The sequence below is a fragment of the Pituophis catenifer genome, unplaced genomic scaffold, assembly GCF_029215685.1.
Source record: "Pituophis catenifer annectens isolate HBS135680 unplaced genomic scaffold, rPitCat1.0.hap2 SCAF_2, whole genome shotgun sequence".
Taxonomy (NCBI): domain Eukaryota; kingdom Metazoa; phylum Chordata; class Lepidosauria; order Squamata; family Colubridae; genus Pituophis; species Pituophis catenifer.
The window spans coordinates 275904135-275923820 of record NW_027256882.1 but is presented as its reverse complement, the minus strand read 5'-3'; the positions used below and the strand labels follow the sequence as shown (position 1 = coordinate 275923820).

The window sequence follows — 19686 nt, the reverse complement described above, 5'->3', positions numbered from 1 at the left end:
TATCGGCGGGTCTTATTATTTCGGAGGTGCAGGAGGGCTCGGGCAGCCTGCACACTCACAGCTGGGAGTCTGGCAGAGATAAACTCCTTTTGCACACCATCATCAAGCCCCTCCCCTCAGGGTATGTGTGTAGAATGCGAGTGGCCCGAAGGCACCAAGCTGCATGAGTGCCTGTCTCCACCCCATACTCACATGCCTCCCAGGCCTCACCATGTCGATGTGGGCGAAGCCGGTGAGCACCAGGTTCTTGAGCTTGTAGGCAATGCCGCCAGCTCTTCCTGCAGGGTCTTCTGCTGCTTTCCTTGCAGCAAAAAGCAGAAGCAGCAGAAGTCTTTCTTTCTCTCCTCCAAACTCTGCCTCTGCGGCTTCCAAACCCCAGGGCGGCAGTCGCTCTGGGAGTGTGCTTCCCACTCTATGGTGGCTGTCGCCAGAGGCCTCCCCTTCCCCCCTGCTCCTCTCAGCTCCGATCGCCCCGCAGTCCCTCCACCTGAGTGCGAGCCCGCAAAAACCCTCTGCCTCAGGAGTCACCTGACTTGGAGGTCAATCAGGCCAGACTCTTTCTGGGGAAGGGAGCTTCGCGGGATCCTTGCCCTCCCTTCCTCCCGCAGGTCCAGTTTACTCTTTCCAGGTGCCTGGCAGCGAGACGCCAGGCAACTGCACCAAGAGCAGCTCCGACAGACACAGCTCGGCCGGCCCAGCCATGGCCAATGCTCCTCACCCACAGCTGAGCTTGGCCGCAGGGGGCCGCTGGGCTTCTGCAGGCGGCGGCAGCAGCAGCAACACCTGCAGTGCCTCAGGCATCCCCACCAAGACCTGTGCCCAGCTGCGGGACATGCCAGGCCTGCCGCTGTAGTCCTCCGTGACTGCCTGCCGCTCATGGAGGCCTCTCTGCTGCTGGTGGCCACCCTGCCAAGGAAGCCCCGGGGTGGCAATGCAGATGCAGCACCTGGGCGTGTGGGCGAGAGCGTGTGGGCCACCACTATGGCGCAAGAGCAGGCGCTTGAGGTCTATGGTCGAGCGGCGAAAGAGGCAGGGGCTCAGGAGTGTGGCTGCCTTGAAAGGGTTGGGTGGGTGAGGGACGTGTGTGTGTGTGTCTGAGAGAGAGAGAGGGGGGCTTATTTTCAGGGGAGGGCGTATATTTAGGCCCACCCCAAAAATCAATCTTGGCCTTATTTTCGGGACATATCCTATTTTTGGGGAAACACGGTACTACTGCCATTAGTGCACTCACACAATGAAGTCAGGCTTCTTCCTGTTCTCTTACTTTATTCACTTTCTGTCAGTAGGGTATCAATATCTTCTCTAATTTTCTGCAATTTCTTTTAACTAGCTCTTGTTATTATTTTCCAAAGTGCTTTCCAAAACCATATCTTGGCTGCTGTCTTGGCTTCTCTGAAAGTTCCTCCTCTTCATCACTTCTGATCTCCTCTTTAGTAACTGTCTCTGTGTTCACAAATCCCTGTGGGGTAAGTGATATATCCTCATAGGCATGCTGGCTGACTGCAGCCTTCCAGCATCTCTTCTTCTCAGCTTTTAGTTGCTCTTCTCCAGTTGCACAAATGTCAGTGGTGGCCTCCATGCTGTTCTGTCCCCCAGTACCAGTCTCTTTCTAGCAGAATTGCCCTTTTAAGCTTCTTCTGTCAATTTCTAGGGCTGAATTATCATTATAATAGTGCACTTCTAAAACCTACCAGTTGAACTTTTTTCTTTTTTTTAATCTTCTTTTCCATGTTATGATTTTTTTTCTTGTTCACTCATTTGCTTCCATCCTATTTCTGTTAGTCTCATCATACTGACCTTTTTCCAAGATCCCGTTTCTTTCAAAACTCTTACCTTCTCTTCCATCTCTCTGTATCCATTCATCCAGCTACTCTCTAATCCAACCTGTCCCTAGTAGAGGTGTATAGTACTCAGGGCACAGTTGTGCTTTCAATCTAGTATAGGACCTCACCATATCTATTTATTGCTCCTTAAAGATGATGTACCATTTTGTGGATTTCTAGCCTTTCAATATTTTGCATACTTATGCTTCTCAATTACAGCTCCTACAACATAATCCCCTGTGGATCTGATGGTGACTAAAGTAAAGTCTGCAAAGTGATTTTGAAACAAAGGAAGCTTCCTTCTTAGTAGTTGTGGTAGCCACTTCCATTATTGACATTATAGATAAAGTAACAATTTTCTGACATTAGTTGTTGCATATGTAGTTTTTTGATATTGTAAAATTGTAGGTTTCCCTATTAATAAAAGGACTTTTAAAATAATATGTTGGCTATTTTTAAGCTCAAGATTTAAAAAAAAACAGAGACAAATACTGTATTTAATATGAGGTATGCAGTTTGGTATAATGATTCAAGGATCAGAGACTAGAAAGTGGGAGATCATGAATTCTAGTTGTGTGTTACATAGAATCTCTATAGAATATTAAACTCAATCAACAAAAATTAAGAACTCAAGAACTTTATGTTTTTATTTTAGGGACATACTTTTTCAGCACTAGGAAGAGCCACTTCTGAAAACGTTGTCAAGAAAACTGCAGGGGCTAGTTTGGGCAGTCACTTGGAGTCAATACTGACTTGAAGGCATTAAAAAATGTCAATACTGCTGGCCTAATATGAAATACAGATATACTTGCAATTTGTGTCTATAATTCTGATCGTATAAATCTTAAAATTTAAAAAGCCCTTTTTTGTAATAAAATTATAGGATTCTAGACTTCTTTAATTGCTAGTTCTCTTATATCAAGATAATTTGATGGGCAACTACATAATAGGTACATAATAATACCACCTCTGCTGTAATATCAATACTCTGGCAGAAACATAGACATAGGAAAGCAAACTTATTCTGTTCATGAGGTACTGAGACAATAGAGCTATGTGGCATGTGTATAATGATTGACACTATTAATAAAACTAACAGCTGAGTCACTACGTTTGGTGGGAAGGACCATATGTATCCTTATTTAAAAAAAATAAGGATTTTTTAAAAAAAAGTTACTGCTTTGAGTTTTAATTTGAGATAACATTTCTGGCAAATGAATAATTTTTGAAAAATAAACAATGTAGTTCCTTCGAAATGTTGTTTGCTAGTTGATGAGCATACATAGTTTATAGAAGTTGATTATAAACTAAAATGTTTTCAGCCCTCTCTTTTATTACCAAGACACATAATAAAAATGTTTACAAATATCCAGGAAAGAAGATTGTCTGACTGATAATGAATAGAAAATTTGGGTTTTGTTTTTTTCATTTTTATTATGAGTACACCTAAATTCAAATGTTAAAATTTTGATTGCAGGTTATTATAATCAAATACTTAGTTTTTACTGGGTAAAGTACTGGGTGCACAGATATTTCATGACATATATACATATTTCATGAAAAATATTAAATGTCCCTAAAATAAAAATATAGAGTTCTTGGGTTCTTAATTTTTGTTGATTGAGTTTAATATTCAATACAGACATTGTGGTCTACCACTAGTCAAAGAAGGAAAGGAAAGAATTTCAGGGATGCAGTTGCTCAGAGGTGTTTTTTGTGTGTGTGTGCTTAATATATAGAAAGTAAGCATTTTTGCCAGCACATGTATTTATGTATTTTCATAGACATCTATTTTTCAATAGTCAAACATTTCATCACTTTCAACTATAGTGGTAGAATTCAATAAGCAAAAATACATGCCTGAAAGTGCCTGAAATTGAGGACAATGTGGTTTTATTTTTTGTACAACTGTTTTTTAGGGGGGGGGCAAAGAATTTTCTGGACACATGTTATGTTTTACTATTTGTCTAAGTTGAATGAGGGTTTATAAGAACCAAGGTGAAAGAATATAAGGAACAAGGGTTACTCCAAAGTATAACAGACTTCCCAAAATTTACCCTCCACCCGTATCTGAACTTCAAGTTTGAAAATCTGTTGTGCCACTTGCTCTATGGAGCAACTTCTCCCTGAGATCCAGAGAGACCCAATCCTTCTGACCTTCCAGAAAGCTGGGAAAATCTGGCTCTTTGCTCAGGCTTTGGGCCAGGATGTTAGTTGAGTCCATTGTAGATATGGCCTATGCCATGAATCTCTTACTGTGCTTCAGTTATTTTATTATGATTATTTGAATTCTGTTTTGTATACCATCTATATTGATAGGAATTTAATATTTGGTGTGGATAGTTATTAGCTGCCCAGGTTTATGTACTGTTTAAAATGGATGGCATGCAAAGGTTCTGAATAAATAAATAAATGATGTAATTGCTGACAATTAGAAGATTACTTTTGATGAAAGAAAAAAGGCAAAACCTACATGCTAAAATTGTGAGGGAAAAAAATCCAATATGAATATAGTACTTCACCGATGTATAGAATAGAATAATAGAGGTGGAAGGGACCTTGGAGGTCTTCTAGTCCAACCCCCTGCCCAGGCAGGAAACCCTACACCACTTCAGACAAATGGTTATCCAACAGGATATGAAGCAGGAGAGATTGGTCAGAGGACTTGGCTGTCATTAGTGTTTTAAAACAAAGATTAAAGTTTCTAAAGATATTTGTAGCAGTTTATATATAGTTATTGCAACAGGCATATTCAGCTTCATTCATAAGCATTAAATTATAATTAACATATGTCTACAAGCTATTTAATATGTAGAAAAGTCCCTTGTCCTCTAGGTATTCGGGCAGGGGTGGGCAATTAATTTTCCCAAGGGGCCACATCCAAATTGGGACTGTTCTAGAGGTCCGAACCAATATGGCTATGAAGGTATGTAGGCACACAGATATGTAAATTGAAAAAGAAATAGCAGTCATTTTTCGCAAAAATGAGGTGCGCAGAGGGTTTGGGAGGCCTGCAGAGTGCTCTTGGGGGCTGGGGAGAGCAAAAACTTTCCCATTTTCGTGAAAAATGAGCCCATTGTTGCGAAAAACAGGCCTGTTTTTGGCCTCCCAATCTCCCCATGTGTCACGTTTTTGCCCTCCCCAGGCCTCAGGAGCACTCTGCAGGCCTCCCAAACACATTGCGTACCCTATTTTTGCAAAAAATGTTCCTATTTTTGGTGAAAATGGGTTGTGCAGGGCGGGGTTGTATTTGGTGTATTTGGTGTATAAGACGCACCAACATTTCTTCCCTCTTTTATGGTGGGAAAAAGTGTGTCTTATACTCTGAAAAGTATGATGTCTTTGCATCATGTGTCCAAAGTAGGAAAATTAGAACCAGGTAAAGCCAGGTCTTTGTGCTTCTGATGAGGTTGAGTTTTTTAGTGATTTTCTTGACTCTCCATGGTATTCTCAGTCTTATTCAAACCAAAGTTCAAAAGTGTCTTAAGCGCCTTACAGTTGATTGTCTTAAATGTTTCAACTTTTTTTTGCCTAAGCAGTAACTCCTGCATATCTACATCAAGATCATCTTTTTTATTCTTTAAAATTTCCATCAACTGATTTCATCCACACTCCATGTTCCCTTAAAATTGCCGGTCTCCATATTAGGAAACTTACTGTGACCTGAGGCAACATCATAGAATCATAGTGCTGGAAGGAATCTTGGAGGACTTCTAGTCCAACCCCCTGCTCAAGGCACGAGTCTTATATCATCTCAGTCAAATGGTCTATTTTTGAAAACTTCCAGTGATGGAGCACCCACAGGAGGCAAGCTGTTCCACTGATTAATCATCCTTACTATCTGAAAATTCCTTTTTATTTCCAGGTTCAATCTCCCTCTGACAAGCTTCTTATCCTGCCCTTCAGGTGCTACGTGGAATAAATCAGGTTTCTCTTTCTTGTGGCAGCCTTTCAAGTATTGGAAGACTGCTATCAAGTCACCCCTGAGCCTTGTCTTCATTAGGCTAAACATTGCCATTCATCCTATGATTTAGCCTCCAGACCCCTTATCATCTTTGTTACCCTTCTCCGCACTTTTTCTAGGGCCTCAGCACTTTTTTTGAATTGTGGTGACCAAAACTGGATCTAGTGTTCCAAGTGTGATATCATCAGTGCAATATAAAACAGTAGTAACACTTCTCATTGTCTTGATGCTATCCCTCTGCTGATTCAACCTAGTACAGTATTGGCTTTTTTGGCAGCTGCAGTATACTGCTGGCTCATAATTAAGTGGTGTTTACTACGACACCTAGATCTCTCTCAAAGTTACTATTGTTGAGCCAAGTACCTCCTATTCTATCCCTATGCGTTTACTTTTTCCTGCCCGAGTATAGGATCTTTTCTCACCACTGAACTGCATCTTGCTGCATAGGGCCCAGAGCTCAAGTCTGTCAAGACCCTTCTGAATCTTGAGTCTATTTTCTGAAGCTATTCTCCCCAGCTTGGTGTCGTCTGCAAATTTGATGAGTTCCCCTTCTATCCTCTTGTCTATCATTTATGAAGGTGTTGAAGAACATCGGGCCCAGGATCAAATCTTGAAGTACCCCAATGCATGCTTTTCTATATGTAGATATAACTCCATTGAGGACTACCCTCTGCATGCATTTGATCAACCAATTGAAAATCCATGTCACTTGTTTTCCAGTCCTCTGGTATTTCCCCTGTGCTACATGAGCCTTGAAAGATTACATCTGCCAGCTTCTTCCATCTGGTCAGGTGATTTGTACTCATCCAGGGTGGATAGGCATTCTCTTACTAATTCTTTGCCTATTTGACATATACCTGTTCTATCAATTTTGGTGCTGCTTTTGATAGGTTGGACTGTTTCTTCCTTTTGCGTAAAAACAGATGCAAAGAGCTAATTAAGCAGTTCTGCTTTCTCCTTGCTGCCTGTCATCTTTTTGCCATCTGTTCCCATTAGTGAGCCTATCGTTTGCTTGACTTTCTTCTTGTTCCTTACATATTGATAGAACTTGCCGTTGGTTGTCAAAAATATACCATCATTATGGGCAGAACCTAATGTTAGGAGTCCTGATTAGTACAGGAAGCAGAATCCTTTGGAGTTCAACAACTAATAAATTATGAATGAATGAATGAATGAGTGAATGAGTGAGTGAGTGAGTGAGTGAGTGAATGAATGAATGAATGAATATGGGAAAGTGGCTACCATTAAAGTTCAGAACTAGATTGATACAAAAGGGCCAAAGCAGCCCAGCAGCAGAGCACATGGGAAACAGCTGCTCTCTATTACTGTTGCCCCATCGCAGGGGACTCTTCTGTTGGTTACTGCAACAGAAGAATTGCAGAGAATATATTTTCAACATTAACTTCTCATCAGCAATATGCAGAGCACTTAAAAAACTTTGACTTATAAATCACTTTCAAAGCAGGGCAGTACAGAATACATGTTTCATGATAGAGCTATCAGACCCTTTCTTTTGACTTCCCAGCCATAGTCTGGTCATGGAATATAGCCTGAGTTATACAGGCATGTGTAGTACAAATGAAGAATGGGCTATATCCGTGATGGCAAACCTATGGCATGCGTGCTACAGGTGGCACGCGGAGCCATATCTGTAGGCACGCGAGCCGTTGCCCTAGGTCAGCTCCAGCGTGCATGCGTGCACTGGACAGCCGAAAATTGGTTGGCCCCTCCCCTCTCAGGAGTCTCCAAGCAGCCCGTTTTTGATGCCAGGTAAGTACAGGGCTCGTGTGGAGGCTCTGGGAGGGAGAAAAACAGGCCTACCAGAAGTCCGAAAATGGGCAGTTTCTGGCCTCCAGAGGCTTCAGGGAGGCTCGCTAGACCCAAAACAGGGTGGGGTGGGGTCATGTGTGCATGCGCGGGGGGGCACGCACACATGCGCGGGGGAAGGGCAGTGTGGGGGTCACACACACGCGGGGGGTGGGGCGCACGGGGTATTGCATTGTAGGTGTGGGCACATGTGCACATGCAATAGTGTGTGCAGACACACACTTTCAGCACCTGAGGTAAAAAGGTTTGCCATCACTGGGCTGTACAGTACTTATGATATTGCAAGGGAGATGTGTGAATGTGGACTATATGCATTTTTGATAGGTGATTTATGGGAAAGATAATGGAGGCCAAAGTATATTTTTTGTATTTAAGTTCTTTTTCCCTAACCCAGAGGCTTATGTGTGTTCCTGTAATTTTGTCTTGAAAAAGTTAAAATGAGTTTTAGTTTGAGTTTAAATTGTCTTCATTAGGCAACCTGCATCTTTAACAGCATATTCATACTTGAAACACTTGCTTTTAAAAATAAGTATTACTGTAAAGTTTTTGATAGCATTTTATAAAAATTAATTCCATAAGGTATAAATGTTTCTGGCCTGATTTCATTTAGTTATTTATCAAATTTAGATATTGCTCATCTCACTCATTTAATTTGTACCATATTGTAACATATTGGAATTTGTCAGTTTGCTGAATAATAAAATTAACTTGCATATTTTCAACAAATGTTCATTCACGTGTTACAGTGGCTCTTTGAACTTTTAAAACTAATCTGTGTGCAGCATAATAGATTGTTTTGAAAGAGTTAAACTCCAGATAATTGAATGATTAAATGTTTTTCAAAGTAGAATATTAATCCTTTTGTGGTTCTTTAATGTGATATTTTGAAAAGTTGTCTATAAAAGATATGTCTTTGTTTTAGCATAGTCTACTTTAACTGATTTGATTTGACTATATTTTGCATTGATTTGCAAGCTTCCAGAAGGTTTATCATTTATAATGAATCCTTTAAAGTTATGCAAATAATTTACTAAAATAATAACTACAGTAAAAAAAAAATAATCACTGAAATCATAGAAAATAAGCAAGAACATCTTGTGTGTAAAAGGAACTGAATCTGAATGTCAGTGTATACAACAGGCATACTAAAATATTGTTACAGAATTTGTCCTCAACTGTTGAAACAGTTTTTAAAATTCACTGTTAATAAAACAACATAATACCACTTCAAAACCATAAACCTATATCAGTATATTTTTACAAATCTCTCAGAGAAGGCAGTAATTCTGCTACTTACTTGCCAGATAGTGTAAGATATCCAAGGGGAGTCTTTCTGCAATCATTTAGCTTTTGTTATGGTGTGTTAGTTGTGCTTTTAATGCTGTAAGTCCCTAGAAAGCATTTTAATGATACAATCATGTGAATACTTATAACCTTATATAAACAGTGTTTTTAACTTTTTTGTTTGTGAGTTTTACTCTTATGTATGTGCAACTTTAACATCTCTCCAAAATTCCTGGTTACTCCCTGATACATTTTGATTGTTTCTCCTTTTAAAAAAAAGAAATATCATTTTGCAAATTCAACATATTATGTATAATTCTAAATACATATCTACTTTATATATATTTGCTCTATGTACTTTATGCTGATTTTATCTTAGTGGTTTCCTCAACTTCCTTTATGTCTTGGATATAAACATTTCCATCAGATGTTTCACTGTTTCTCTCTCGTAGTCCTTCAAACTTCATTCTGTTTCTTAAAACTTAAACTGTTTGCAATAAAAATCATTCAATTTGTTTTTTAAACACGCTTAATTTTTTTTCTTTAATTTGTGGACAGGCTTGTGTTCTATTCCACAAGGGGGCAGAGTTCTCTTATTATGAAAAGCTTAAAGAATACTTGCTTTACATTTTAATTACAAACATGTTTTGAAGTTGAGCTAGATTACAAATCAAAAGCAAAATGTTGTTGGAGGAATTGCGGATGAAAAGCTTACTTTCTTTACTGTGACATCATATGAAAAGTACTAATTCACACATAATGTATAATGTATTGCTAGGTTTATTTTCAGTTTTAATACTTGTACAACTACTTTTTAAAAGTAAAGTTAGTTAAGATACTCTAGTAGGCAAAAGAAATTCATTTTAGGTTCTTTTTTGCTTGTTTCCTAGTATGATTTGATTGCTTATTTGTACCCTATGACTATCATTAAGTGCTGTACCTTATGATTCTTAACAAATGTATCTTTTCTTTTTATGTACATTGAGAGCATATGCACCAAAGACAAATTCCTTCTGTGTCCAATCACATTTGGCCAATCAATAATTAATTTTATTATTTTATATATAAAATATTTATATTATTTATATTATTCTACCATTGAGGATCTGTATACTGCATGAGTCAAAAAGAGGGCTGTGAAAATATCTACAGACCCCTCACATCCTGGACATAAATTGTTTCAACTTCTACCCTCAAAACAACGTATAGAGCACTGCATACCAGAACAACTAGACATAAAGACATTTTTTTCCTGAATGCCATCACTGCTTAACAACTAATACCCACAATACTGTCAAATAATTTACTAAGACTGTATTACTGTTATTTCCACTTATTGCTATAACCATGTTTCTTGTATCTTTACCGCTCCCACAGAGAGGGTCTCCTCCGCGTGCCATCGGCCAAATTATGTCAGCTGGCAACACCCAGGGGGAGGGCCTTCTCTGTGGGAGCCCCTGTCCTTTGGAATGAATTGCCCCCAGAAATGCGTAAGATCTCCGACCTCTGTGTATTTCGTTGTGCCCTCAAAACCTTGTTGTTCCGCCAGGCCGGGCTATCAATGTAAAGATTTTGATTGGTTTTAAATGTGGGATTTTAAATTTGGGGGTTTTATAATTGAGCCAATTATTTAATAATTTTAATTATTTTTAAATTTTGTCTGTCTTTGTGCTTTTAATCAAGCTGTACACCACCCTGAGTTCTTTGGGAGAAGGGCGGTATAGAAATAAAATAATAATAATAATTATTATTATTATTATCTTTCAATTTATATTTTTGTTTCTTAGTACAATTTGATAGCTTATTAGTAACCTTGACTATCATTAAGTGTTGTATCTTTTTATTCTTGATGAATATATTTTAGTCTCCTTATGTACACTAAGAGCATATATACCAAAGACAAATTTCTTGTGTGTCCAATCACACTTGGCCGATAAAGAATTCTAATTGCTAATTCTAATTCTAATAAGAAAATGCAAGTTTGTGTAACTTTCCCTTATTTTTCTGGCTACAGATAAATCTTCCTTAATGATGCTTCCTATTCCTATAATTTCTATAATTCAATAGAAACAGCCACATCTGCAGACCACCACATTTGAAGAAAAATAACATTGCTATCTATGGAATATGTAATCCAAGGAACTCAAAGATCTGCCATAAACCTTCAAACATTTTATACTAAAAGGGCGTCATATATTCCTGCAGCACTTAAAGTTTAGCCACAATTATAATTTGGTGCTCAGATTGTTATTGTTCAGTCGCTAAGTCATGTCCAACTCTTTGCAACCCTATGGACTATAGCACGACAGGGCTCGTTGTCCTCCACTGTCTCCTGGACTTTGCCCAAATTCATGTTCATTGTGTCGGTGACACTGTCTAACCAACTCATCCTTTGCTGTCCCTTCAATCTTTCCCAACATCAGGGTCTTTTCCAATGAGTCCTTTCCTCATTAGATGGCCAAAGTATTTGAGTTTCAGCTTCAATATCTGCCCTTCCAAAGGACAGTCAGGGTTGATTTCCTTTAGGATTGACTGATTTGATTTCCTTGCAGTCCAAGAGACGCTGTAGTCTCTCCAAGAACCAAAATTCAAAAACACTTAGCCTTCCTTATGAACGGTCCAACTTTTACAGTCATACAGTACTACTGGGATGGTGCTCAGATAGGCCTAGATAATTCTTTTGCTGCTTTGGAAAGGGTACATACTAAGTTCATCAAGACTTTATTTCAAGACCCCAAGTTTTATTTCAAATGTGACCCTACATCATTAGGTTGGCAGTTGTCAGATTAATTCCAGTCCTCATATTTTCATATATTGTAAATTAAATTGCTGTAATTCCCTGAGATGTTTCTCTCTTGGACTAAGGTGATACTTAACTCAATTGAAGATCCTAGAGCTGTGATGGTGAACCTATGACACGTGTGCTACAGGTGGCACGCAAAGCCATCTCTGCAGGCACGTGAGCCGATGCCCGGGTTAGTTCCACCGCGCATGTCCACGCGCCTCCCGCCAGCCAGCTGATTTTTGGGTCTCTGCCAGGAGGTGCGCTCATGCACGGGGGTGGGTGGGTGGTGCGTGCATATGTGAGAGGGTCCCAGGAGGCCTCAGGTTCCCTGCTAGCACCAAAATGGGGTGTGGGGAGTGCCCCCCCCGCCCCCATTTTGGTGCTAGCAGGCCTCCCTGAAGCCTCCTAGGACCAGAAATGGGGGTGGGGTGGGTGGCAAGGTCTGCTAGCACAAAAACCACCCCCCATTTTTGGTCCCAGGAGGCTTCAGGGAGGCCTGCTAGCACCAAAATGGGGGTCGTGCTTGCATGGGCGGGGGGCCTGGAGGGGTCATGTGCACATGTGCAGTGGGATAATGGGTCATGTGCGCATGGGTGGGGGTGGGGCCTGCGGGGAGCATTGCATTATGGGCTTCAGCACGCAAACGCACAATTTCAGTACCTGAGAAAAAAAAGGTTCACCATCAATATACTAGGGTAAGGACATAAAGATAGCCCTTGACTTTTTGTTCAGTGACCATTTAAAACTATCATATCACTGAAGAAAGGGACAATTGCATGTACAAAATTCAGATGTCTTATAATCTGCCTCCTCTTATGACAGATTCAGATGCAAATGATTTCATTTCAATAAAAGTAGCCAATTTTTATTATATAATACATAACATACACAGCAGTTTGACAGATCTGTTTACCTAATGGATAAATTTTATATATGCAATGTATTTTATGGATTGGACATTAACTCAAATAAAGATTCTGCCTCCTCCTCCTCCTCCTCCTCACCATCCTTTTAGATAATACTATGACTTCATTCTAACCCTGGGCATTAGTTAGTTTTCAATTTCACTATGTTTGTGTATAAACAAACTCTCTCTCTCTCTCTGTGTGTGTGTGCGTGTGTGTGTTCTTTTGCTGGCATATTCCCAGAAGTATTAAATCCTTTATTAGATTTTTCATAGGCAAAGTTTAAAATCATCACATCTATATTACTATTGCAATCTTAGAGCATGTGAATTGGAACCAGCTGCAGATTACTGAGTAATTGGTGCATATATAATCTATGAATTCAAGATAGACTGGGGATTTTTTTTTAGTACCATTACAGATCTTGCTATCCAGCCTCTTGAAAAATCTGTCCTGATTTTCTTCCAAATATTTCAGTTTTAACAACTAATTAACATAATATACTGACTTGATTGACAATAAGTTCCATTAAGGAAAGTGGTACTCATAAGTAAATATATATAACAATGCATGATTGCCACTGTTAAAAAGTCACAAGCATTTGCTGATATGCTGAAAATCACCCTGAGACCTACTAGTAGATCATTGAACTTTTTCATCGACCTCTCCTCATCTGAATAACTTGGAAACAATCCCTTTTGATATTTTAGATTGCAATATGAAACTACAATGTTTACTATGTTTATTTTCGAAATTTGTATCAGATTAATTTGTGAAAGTAATATTAGCAATAGAATGCTGTTTATCATGCTATCATGCTTCTTTTGAAAGTAGCACAGGATATAATGCTTTTAATTAAATAGAAGAAGCAATAAGAAAATAAAAAGAAACAAAACAATAACAAAATAATATAAGGATTTTTGATGTATATATATCAGATTCTACACAATAATTTCGATAAAGGATGACCTCATTACATTTATACATAATCTGAATGCAAATTGTTCATCTGGTGGTGGTACTGTCCATCCCAATTTGTTCTACAGAGAAATAGGTTGTTGTGCTCTACTTTGTCAAATGCCTTACTGAAATCCAAATATATTATGTTCACAGCATTTTGATGGTCCACTAATTTAGTCACTTTGTCAAAGAATGCAGTAATGTTTGTGCCATGATCTGTCTTAGAGAAATGCATGTTGTAGTAATAGCTTTGCTTCTTTTTAGGTATTTGAAGATCCATTGCTTGATTACCTTTTCCAGGATCTTCCTAGGTATTGATGTCAGGCTGAATGATCTATAGTTACCTGGATCCATTTTCTTCTTTTTTTGAAGATTGGAACCACATCAGTTCTCCCAATCCTTTGGTAGTTTCCCAGTGCTTTAGGATTTTTGAAAGATATGGTTCAATAGTTCTGAGATCATCTGCCAGCTCCTTCAGAACCCTGGGAATCAAACCATCTAGTCCTGGTGATTTGAAATCATCTAGAGTGGATAGGTGTTGTCTTACCATTTTCATCTTTAAATGTATTGGAAATCCTCTGAATAACTATAAACTTAACTTATAAACAAAGTATCTTTTGCATGCAGTTTAGCCACTGACTCTGGTCTTTTGTCTTTGACTGTAATAAACTTGATTTGATTTGACTTATGACAACAATTAAAACCAGAATTTCCATTCCTAAGCAAGACGATTGTTAAGTGAGTTGTGCCTAATTTTATGACCTTTTTTTACCACAGTTGTTAAACTTCAGTTATTCAGTGAATCATGGAGTCGTTAAGTAAATCCAGATTGCTGCATTGACTTTGCTGTCAAAAGCCGCTGGGAAAGTTGCAAATGGCAATCATGTGACCCCAGGATTCTGAAACCATCATAAATACATGCTGGTTGGCAACAGTCCAAATTCTGATTTTGTGATTATGGGAATGCTGCAGCAGTTGTAGGTGCAAGGACTGGTTGTAAGTCACCTTTCAGATCAGCCAATCAACCTGGCAATCAATAAGGTCATATCCGGTATATGAGAAACAACTACACCTCTATAGAAATGCAAAAAAACAAGGATGAAAACCTTATTGAATGCATTTGGGTTAATTTAAAAAGAAAAAGGAATGACATTGCCATGATTGTATACTGTTGACCACCCAACCAAACAGAGAATATAGATGAACTTTTTCCTAATCAGTTATCTTAGGTGTGCAAGAAGGATGCTATAATAGTAATTGGTGATTTTAATTATGCTCAATTGGGAAACTCTGCACCAATGGGAAAAAAACAGATTATTCATGAATATAGAAGACAACTTTGTCACCCAAAAGTTAGAGGAGAGTACCAGAGGGTCAGCTATACCGAACTTAATCCTTACTAACAGAGATGAAAGGGGTTGATGTTGCGGGCTCTTTGGGGGACAGTGGCCATATCATATTGAAATTCAACATAATACAAGCACAATTCAAACCAATGTTTTAGACGTTAAGAGAGCTAATTTCAACGCTTTGGAAAGAGCTTTGGAAGGATTTCATGGATGAAATATTAAGGAGGAAGACAGTTCAAGAAGTTTGAAAAACTCTGAAAAATCAGATTATAAAAACTAAGATTTAACATTACCACTGAGAAAGAAAAATAAGAGCTCCAGCTCATATTTGAAGCCAGCATGGTTGCATAAAGAACTTTGATAAACTGAAAGACAACAAGGACAATAAGAAATAGAAAGAGGGACACATAACTATATTTTTACCATTTTATTTGAATAAATAGCTCAAATCTACAGAGATGAAGTCAGGAAAGCGAAGATCTATAAAGAACTAAGACTTGCAACAAATGTAAAAAATAAAAATAAATGTCAGGGTTCCAAGTAACAAACCCAACGAAATCAAACTCCGAGGCTTGAAGTTCCTCAAAGCTAACTTTTATTAGGGATGTCATATTGGCACATCTGGGAAAACCCGAATCTGAAAGCTTCCAGGTTTTCCTCACCCACAAGAAAGTTCAAGACCTTGCCCACATCTCCCACATATCCACACAGCTCCAATCAGTTCTTTCCCGAACAGAAGACATCCTCCAATTTCTTCTTTGCACAGCTGCCAGACACCATGGCCTTGAACTTCTCTTAGAGAAGTTTGTTATGGCTATCTTTACTTCACTCATGCAATCCCCCCTCCCAACTTCCCACGGTATGATTGTGGCAGGCCTGGATCCTCAAGGCACATAGGTAATATGGCTTCCAGGCATGACATTAAAAAATTTTCTTTCAACATGTAAAAAACAAGAAAAAAAGTCAAGGAAACAATTGGTCAACTAATGTGAGATGATGGCAAGGAGGTAAATGGCAACAGGAAGAAAGTGGAACTGCTTAATTAATTCTTTGCATCTGTCTTTACACAAAGGAAAAAATCGTCTGACCTAACCAAAAGGAGTACCATAAAAGACAGATTGGGAATACAAATCAAAATAGGGAAGAAAATCTAAGGATTTACCAGGAGTAATAGTCATTTGTGAAGCTCTGTAATGAATGATGCTAGTGGTCATTATGAGAGTAGACCAAACAACAAGAGTATTATTCCTTTGTAACAGGATTGCAAAGCAGATTATTACTTTTCAGTCACATATTACAAAATACTTAAGTATATGTGTTCTTTTTTCTTTCTAGAATTCAATATATCCAAATTTAGCATTCCCCAGTCTACACATACAATTAATGCAAATAAGGCAGGCCGCCTGCATATATACAATCTTCTGTTTTCCAGGATTATGCTTCCTCTATCCAGTTTTAATGTTAACCATGCTTATCATAATATTGGTAGCATGCCTTTTTGTGTGTGTGAGTTTAATGAAGTCGTAGAGTTGCATCTAAAGGCAGATGGTTAATATAGTTGCTTATTCCACATAGATTTCCCTATCTCATCTCTTGTCATTTTACAATATCCTCTTATGCTTGTTTACTTAAGAATAATTTGCTCAGTTTAATGTATCTTACTTTTATATATAATATGAGGGAGATGGGTGATTAAGAAATACGAAATATAAATAAATTATTTTATGCACAGCAGTAGTTGGACATAGCAGATTATTTGCAGGCTGTCTGTGCCTGAGATACCGTATTTTTCAGAGTATAAGACTCACCTTAGTTTTTGGGGAGGAAAATTAAAAAAAAAGCTGATTGGCAGGTAGATCAGCCTCCCGGAATATCCCCAGTCAGCTGTTCCCAGAGGTGAATTTTAGTAACAGGTTCCTTAGTTGTGAGCTCTGTGTTTTGCTTTTTTTTTTTGTTTGTTTTTTTTTCTGCCTCTGAAACTTCTGAAACTCTGTTTCAGAAAAAACTTTCTTTTCTGCCTCTGAAAGCCTCCGAAACAGAGCTTCAGAAAAAAAGCCTCTGAAGCTCTGTTTGGGAGCTTCTTTTCTGAAGCTTCGTTTCTGATGCTTTTTTCTGCCTCTGAAACCTCCGTTTGAGAAGCTGGGCGGGGCTACATTTGGAGTATAAGATGCACCCAGAATTGCACCCTCTTTTTTGGGGGGGAAAGGTGCGTTTTATACTCCAAAAAATACTGTAATTTTTTGAGCTGTTTCTCATGTTTTGTATTTATTTAGTCAAACAAATACAAAATAAAATGTTTATTTTCTCAAAATTCTATCTTGCATCTCAGCCAAAAGCAAACAATAACATACAGTTAATCAGGAAGGACTTTTAGCAAGATTACAATTCTAAGACATAGAAAAGGCAATGGGATTAAAAGAAAATACTTGGTGAACCTGGTATTCCAATATAGCTGGCAGAAAATAATATCCTAATTAATATTTATGATAGAAAGGAAATCTTAGTTGTCTTAACAGAAAATTATGTATGTGTTGCTAAAGTTGTGCTAAATCAAAGGCAGCAGAAATTCCTATTAATTAATTTTCTTTAAAAGTACTGCTATTTCCTATATTTATTGAAATTTCCATTATAAAGTTCTGAACAATTTGTATTCAAAAAATAGAATTTGCATTATAAGCGAATGTAGGTAGGAAACATTAACTACATTTTTACTCTTCATTAAAATGAGTTGAAATGTGAAAACTAATGAGTTAGTATCAAGAATGTCCACTAGCACTTAATCTGACTGTGTATGTGTTTTATATGTCATATTACATTTTGTATGTTTGTGTGTGTATGTGATTTTATTTATTGTATAAACTGAACCACAGAATTTAGATTTTTTAATATATGCACCCTGAGCTTTTGTATTTTAAGCTGCTGTGTACTATTTTTTAGAAAACTGACTTAATGCTGACTTTCATAAAGTTTGATCAAACGTATGATGTATTTTCTACATTTCACCTGTTGAATTCTGAATATAATACAACAAATATTATAGACAAAAAGTATACTTTATCTGAAAGTATGTTCTGCGCCCTCTTGTGGACAAATATATACATAGACAAATTTTAGCTTATGAATGTGTATAGTTACGTTGTATAATGGGATGGGAAATTAGTAATTAGCAACTAATTTACCACAAATTAAGTTTCATGAGCATTTTTATAGATAAATGGTTATAGAAACAACACCTAAAATAACGTGCTGCGCCAGATCTTTACTGAATTTTCTTACTGTTGTATCCAGAAGAGTTAGTGACGACATATGAACATCTACATGATTGCCTCAATTATTTTTCTTATATTGATCACATAGACAACTCACTTTATGCAAACTTTACTTTTCTTAGTCTTGTTTTAGATTGAATATTAAATAAAACTCTATGCTATTACATCTTTTTAGACTTTAAATTTTGTTTTGCTTTGCAAATAGAATCTTTCTTTCTCATTCCAGTGTGTGGGAGATGGGAAGTAATGTTAGCTGGCACCCGAACTAAAATCTGTGTGTAAGCACCACCATCCCAAGCACTTCAGGATGAATGGGGATATGCCTCATGTTCCCATCACTACTCTTGCAGGGATTGCTAGTCTTACTGATCGTAAGTATCTTTCTAAGTTTTTAAAATTAAAACTTAATACAAGTTATACTTAATATAATTATCTTAAGTTATTTATATCAAAATATCTTTGGAACATGATTCTCTATTGTGTGTGTATATGTGAAATAATAAGTGTGTGTGTGCCCCCCCTCAAAAAAAATCTCTACTTTATTTTTCTTGGATGGAGGGATGAATAGTTTGTAATTTTAAAATCCCAATTTGACAACAGAGCAAAATATGCAATTTTGTTACAACATAATATTCTTACCCCCAGATCCATCTTGGTAGAGAAATACTATAACTTGAAGTTATTTAATTTTTCAGTTACAAAATGCAATTAAGGAGATCCCCTATCCAATAAAAACCTTAGAAATTATTCAGTGGAAATTGTGCACTGGATGGTAAGGAAGTCTCAGCCTAGTATTTTTTAAGCTCTGTGCAGGAGGGCATTGATTCAGGCATAACAGATAGCTGGGCAATTCTTGATGCATAACAGATGCATACTTTTCTGGCATTTGATTGTTATACACAAATATGCAAAAGAAGAGAATAGTAACATGTAATATGGAAGTAGAAAAGGCTAAGTTGATGCTGTCTAGGCACATTGGAATTACAACTTCTGGAATTCCTAGCCGGAATATCAGTTTGGAGAAGGCTGAGTATCAGAAGTATTGATACAGGTAATCCTTGATTTACAACCACAATTGAGCCCAAGATTTATGTTGCTGAGTGAGGAATGTGTTAAGTGAGTTTTGCCACATTTGGTAAGTGAATCACTGCAGTTGTTAAATTAGTCACACGGTTGTTAAGTGAATCTGCCTTCCCCATTGACTTTGTTTGTCAGAAGTTCGCAAAAGGGGATCACATGACTCTTGCACACTACAACAGTCATAAATGAGTCGGTTGTCAAGCATCCGACTTTTGCTCACGTGACTGTGGGAATGCTGCAACGGTTGTAAGTGTGAAAAACAGTCATAAGTCACTTTTTTCAGTGCCATTGTAACTGAACAATCACTAAATGAACTGTTGTAAGTTTAGGACTACCTGTAGTTACTAGTGTCAGAGGCATTATTACCAGAAGTGGTCTGAGTCACTATTTAATACTGCAGGAATGCTATATGGGAGAAAAAGTTTTCTGAAATGCTATTT

The 19686-nt window shown here is 37.8% G+C and overlaps 1 protein-coding gene across 1 annotated transcript in view; it reads left to right on the top strand.

Moving 5' to 3' along the window:
• The window catches only part of NIPBL (NIPBL cohesin loading factor), a 169251-nt gene that overhangs the window by 59980 nt on the left and 89585 nt on the right, over positions 1-19686 (top strand). The window contains exon 2 of the mRNA XM_070938900.1: positions 18393-18537. Within this exon, the coding sequence (XP_070795001.1) occupies positions 18474-18537 (64 nt within the window). The 5' untranslated portion in view covers positions 18393-18473. The remainder of the gene's footprint in view (positions 1-18392; positions 18538-19686) is intronic.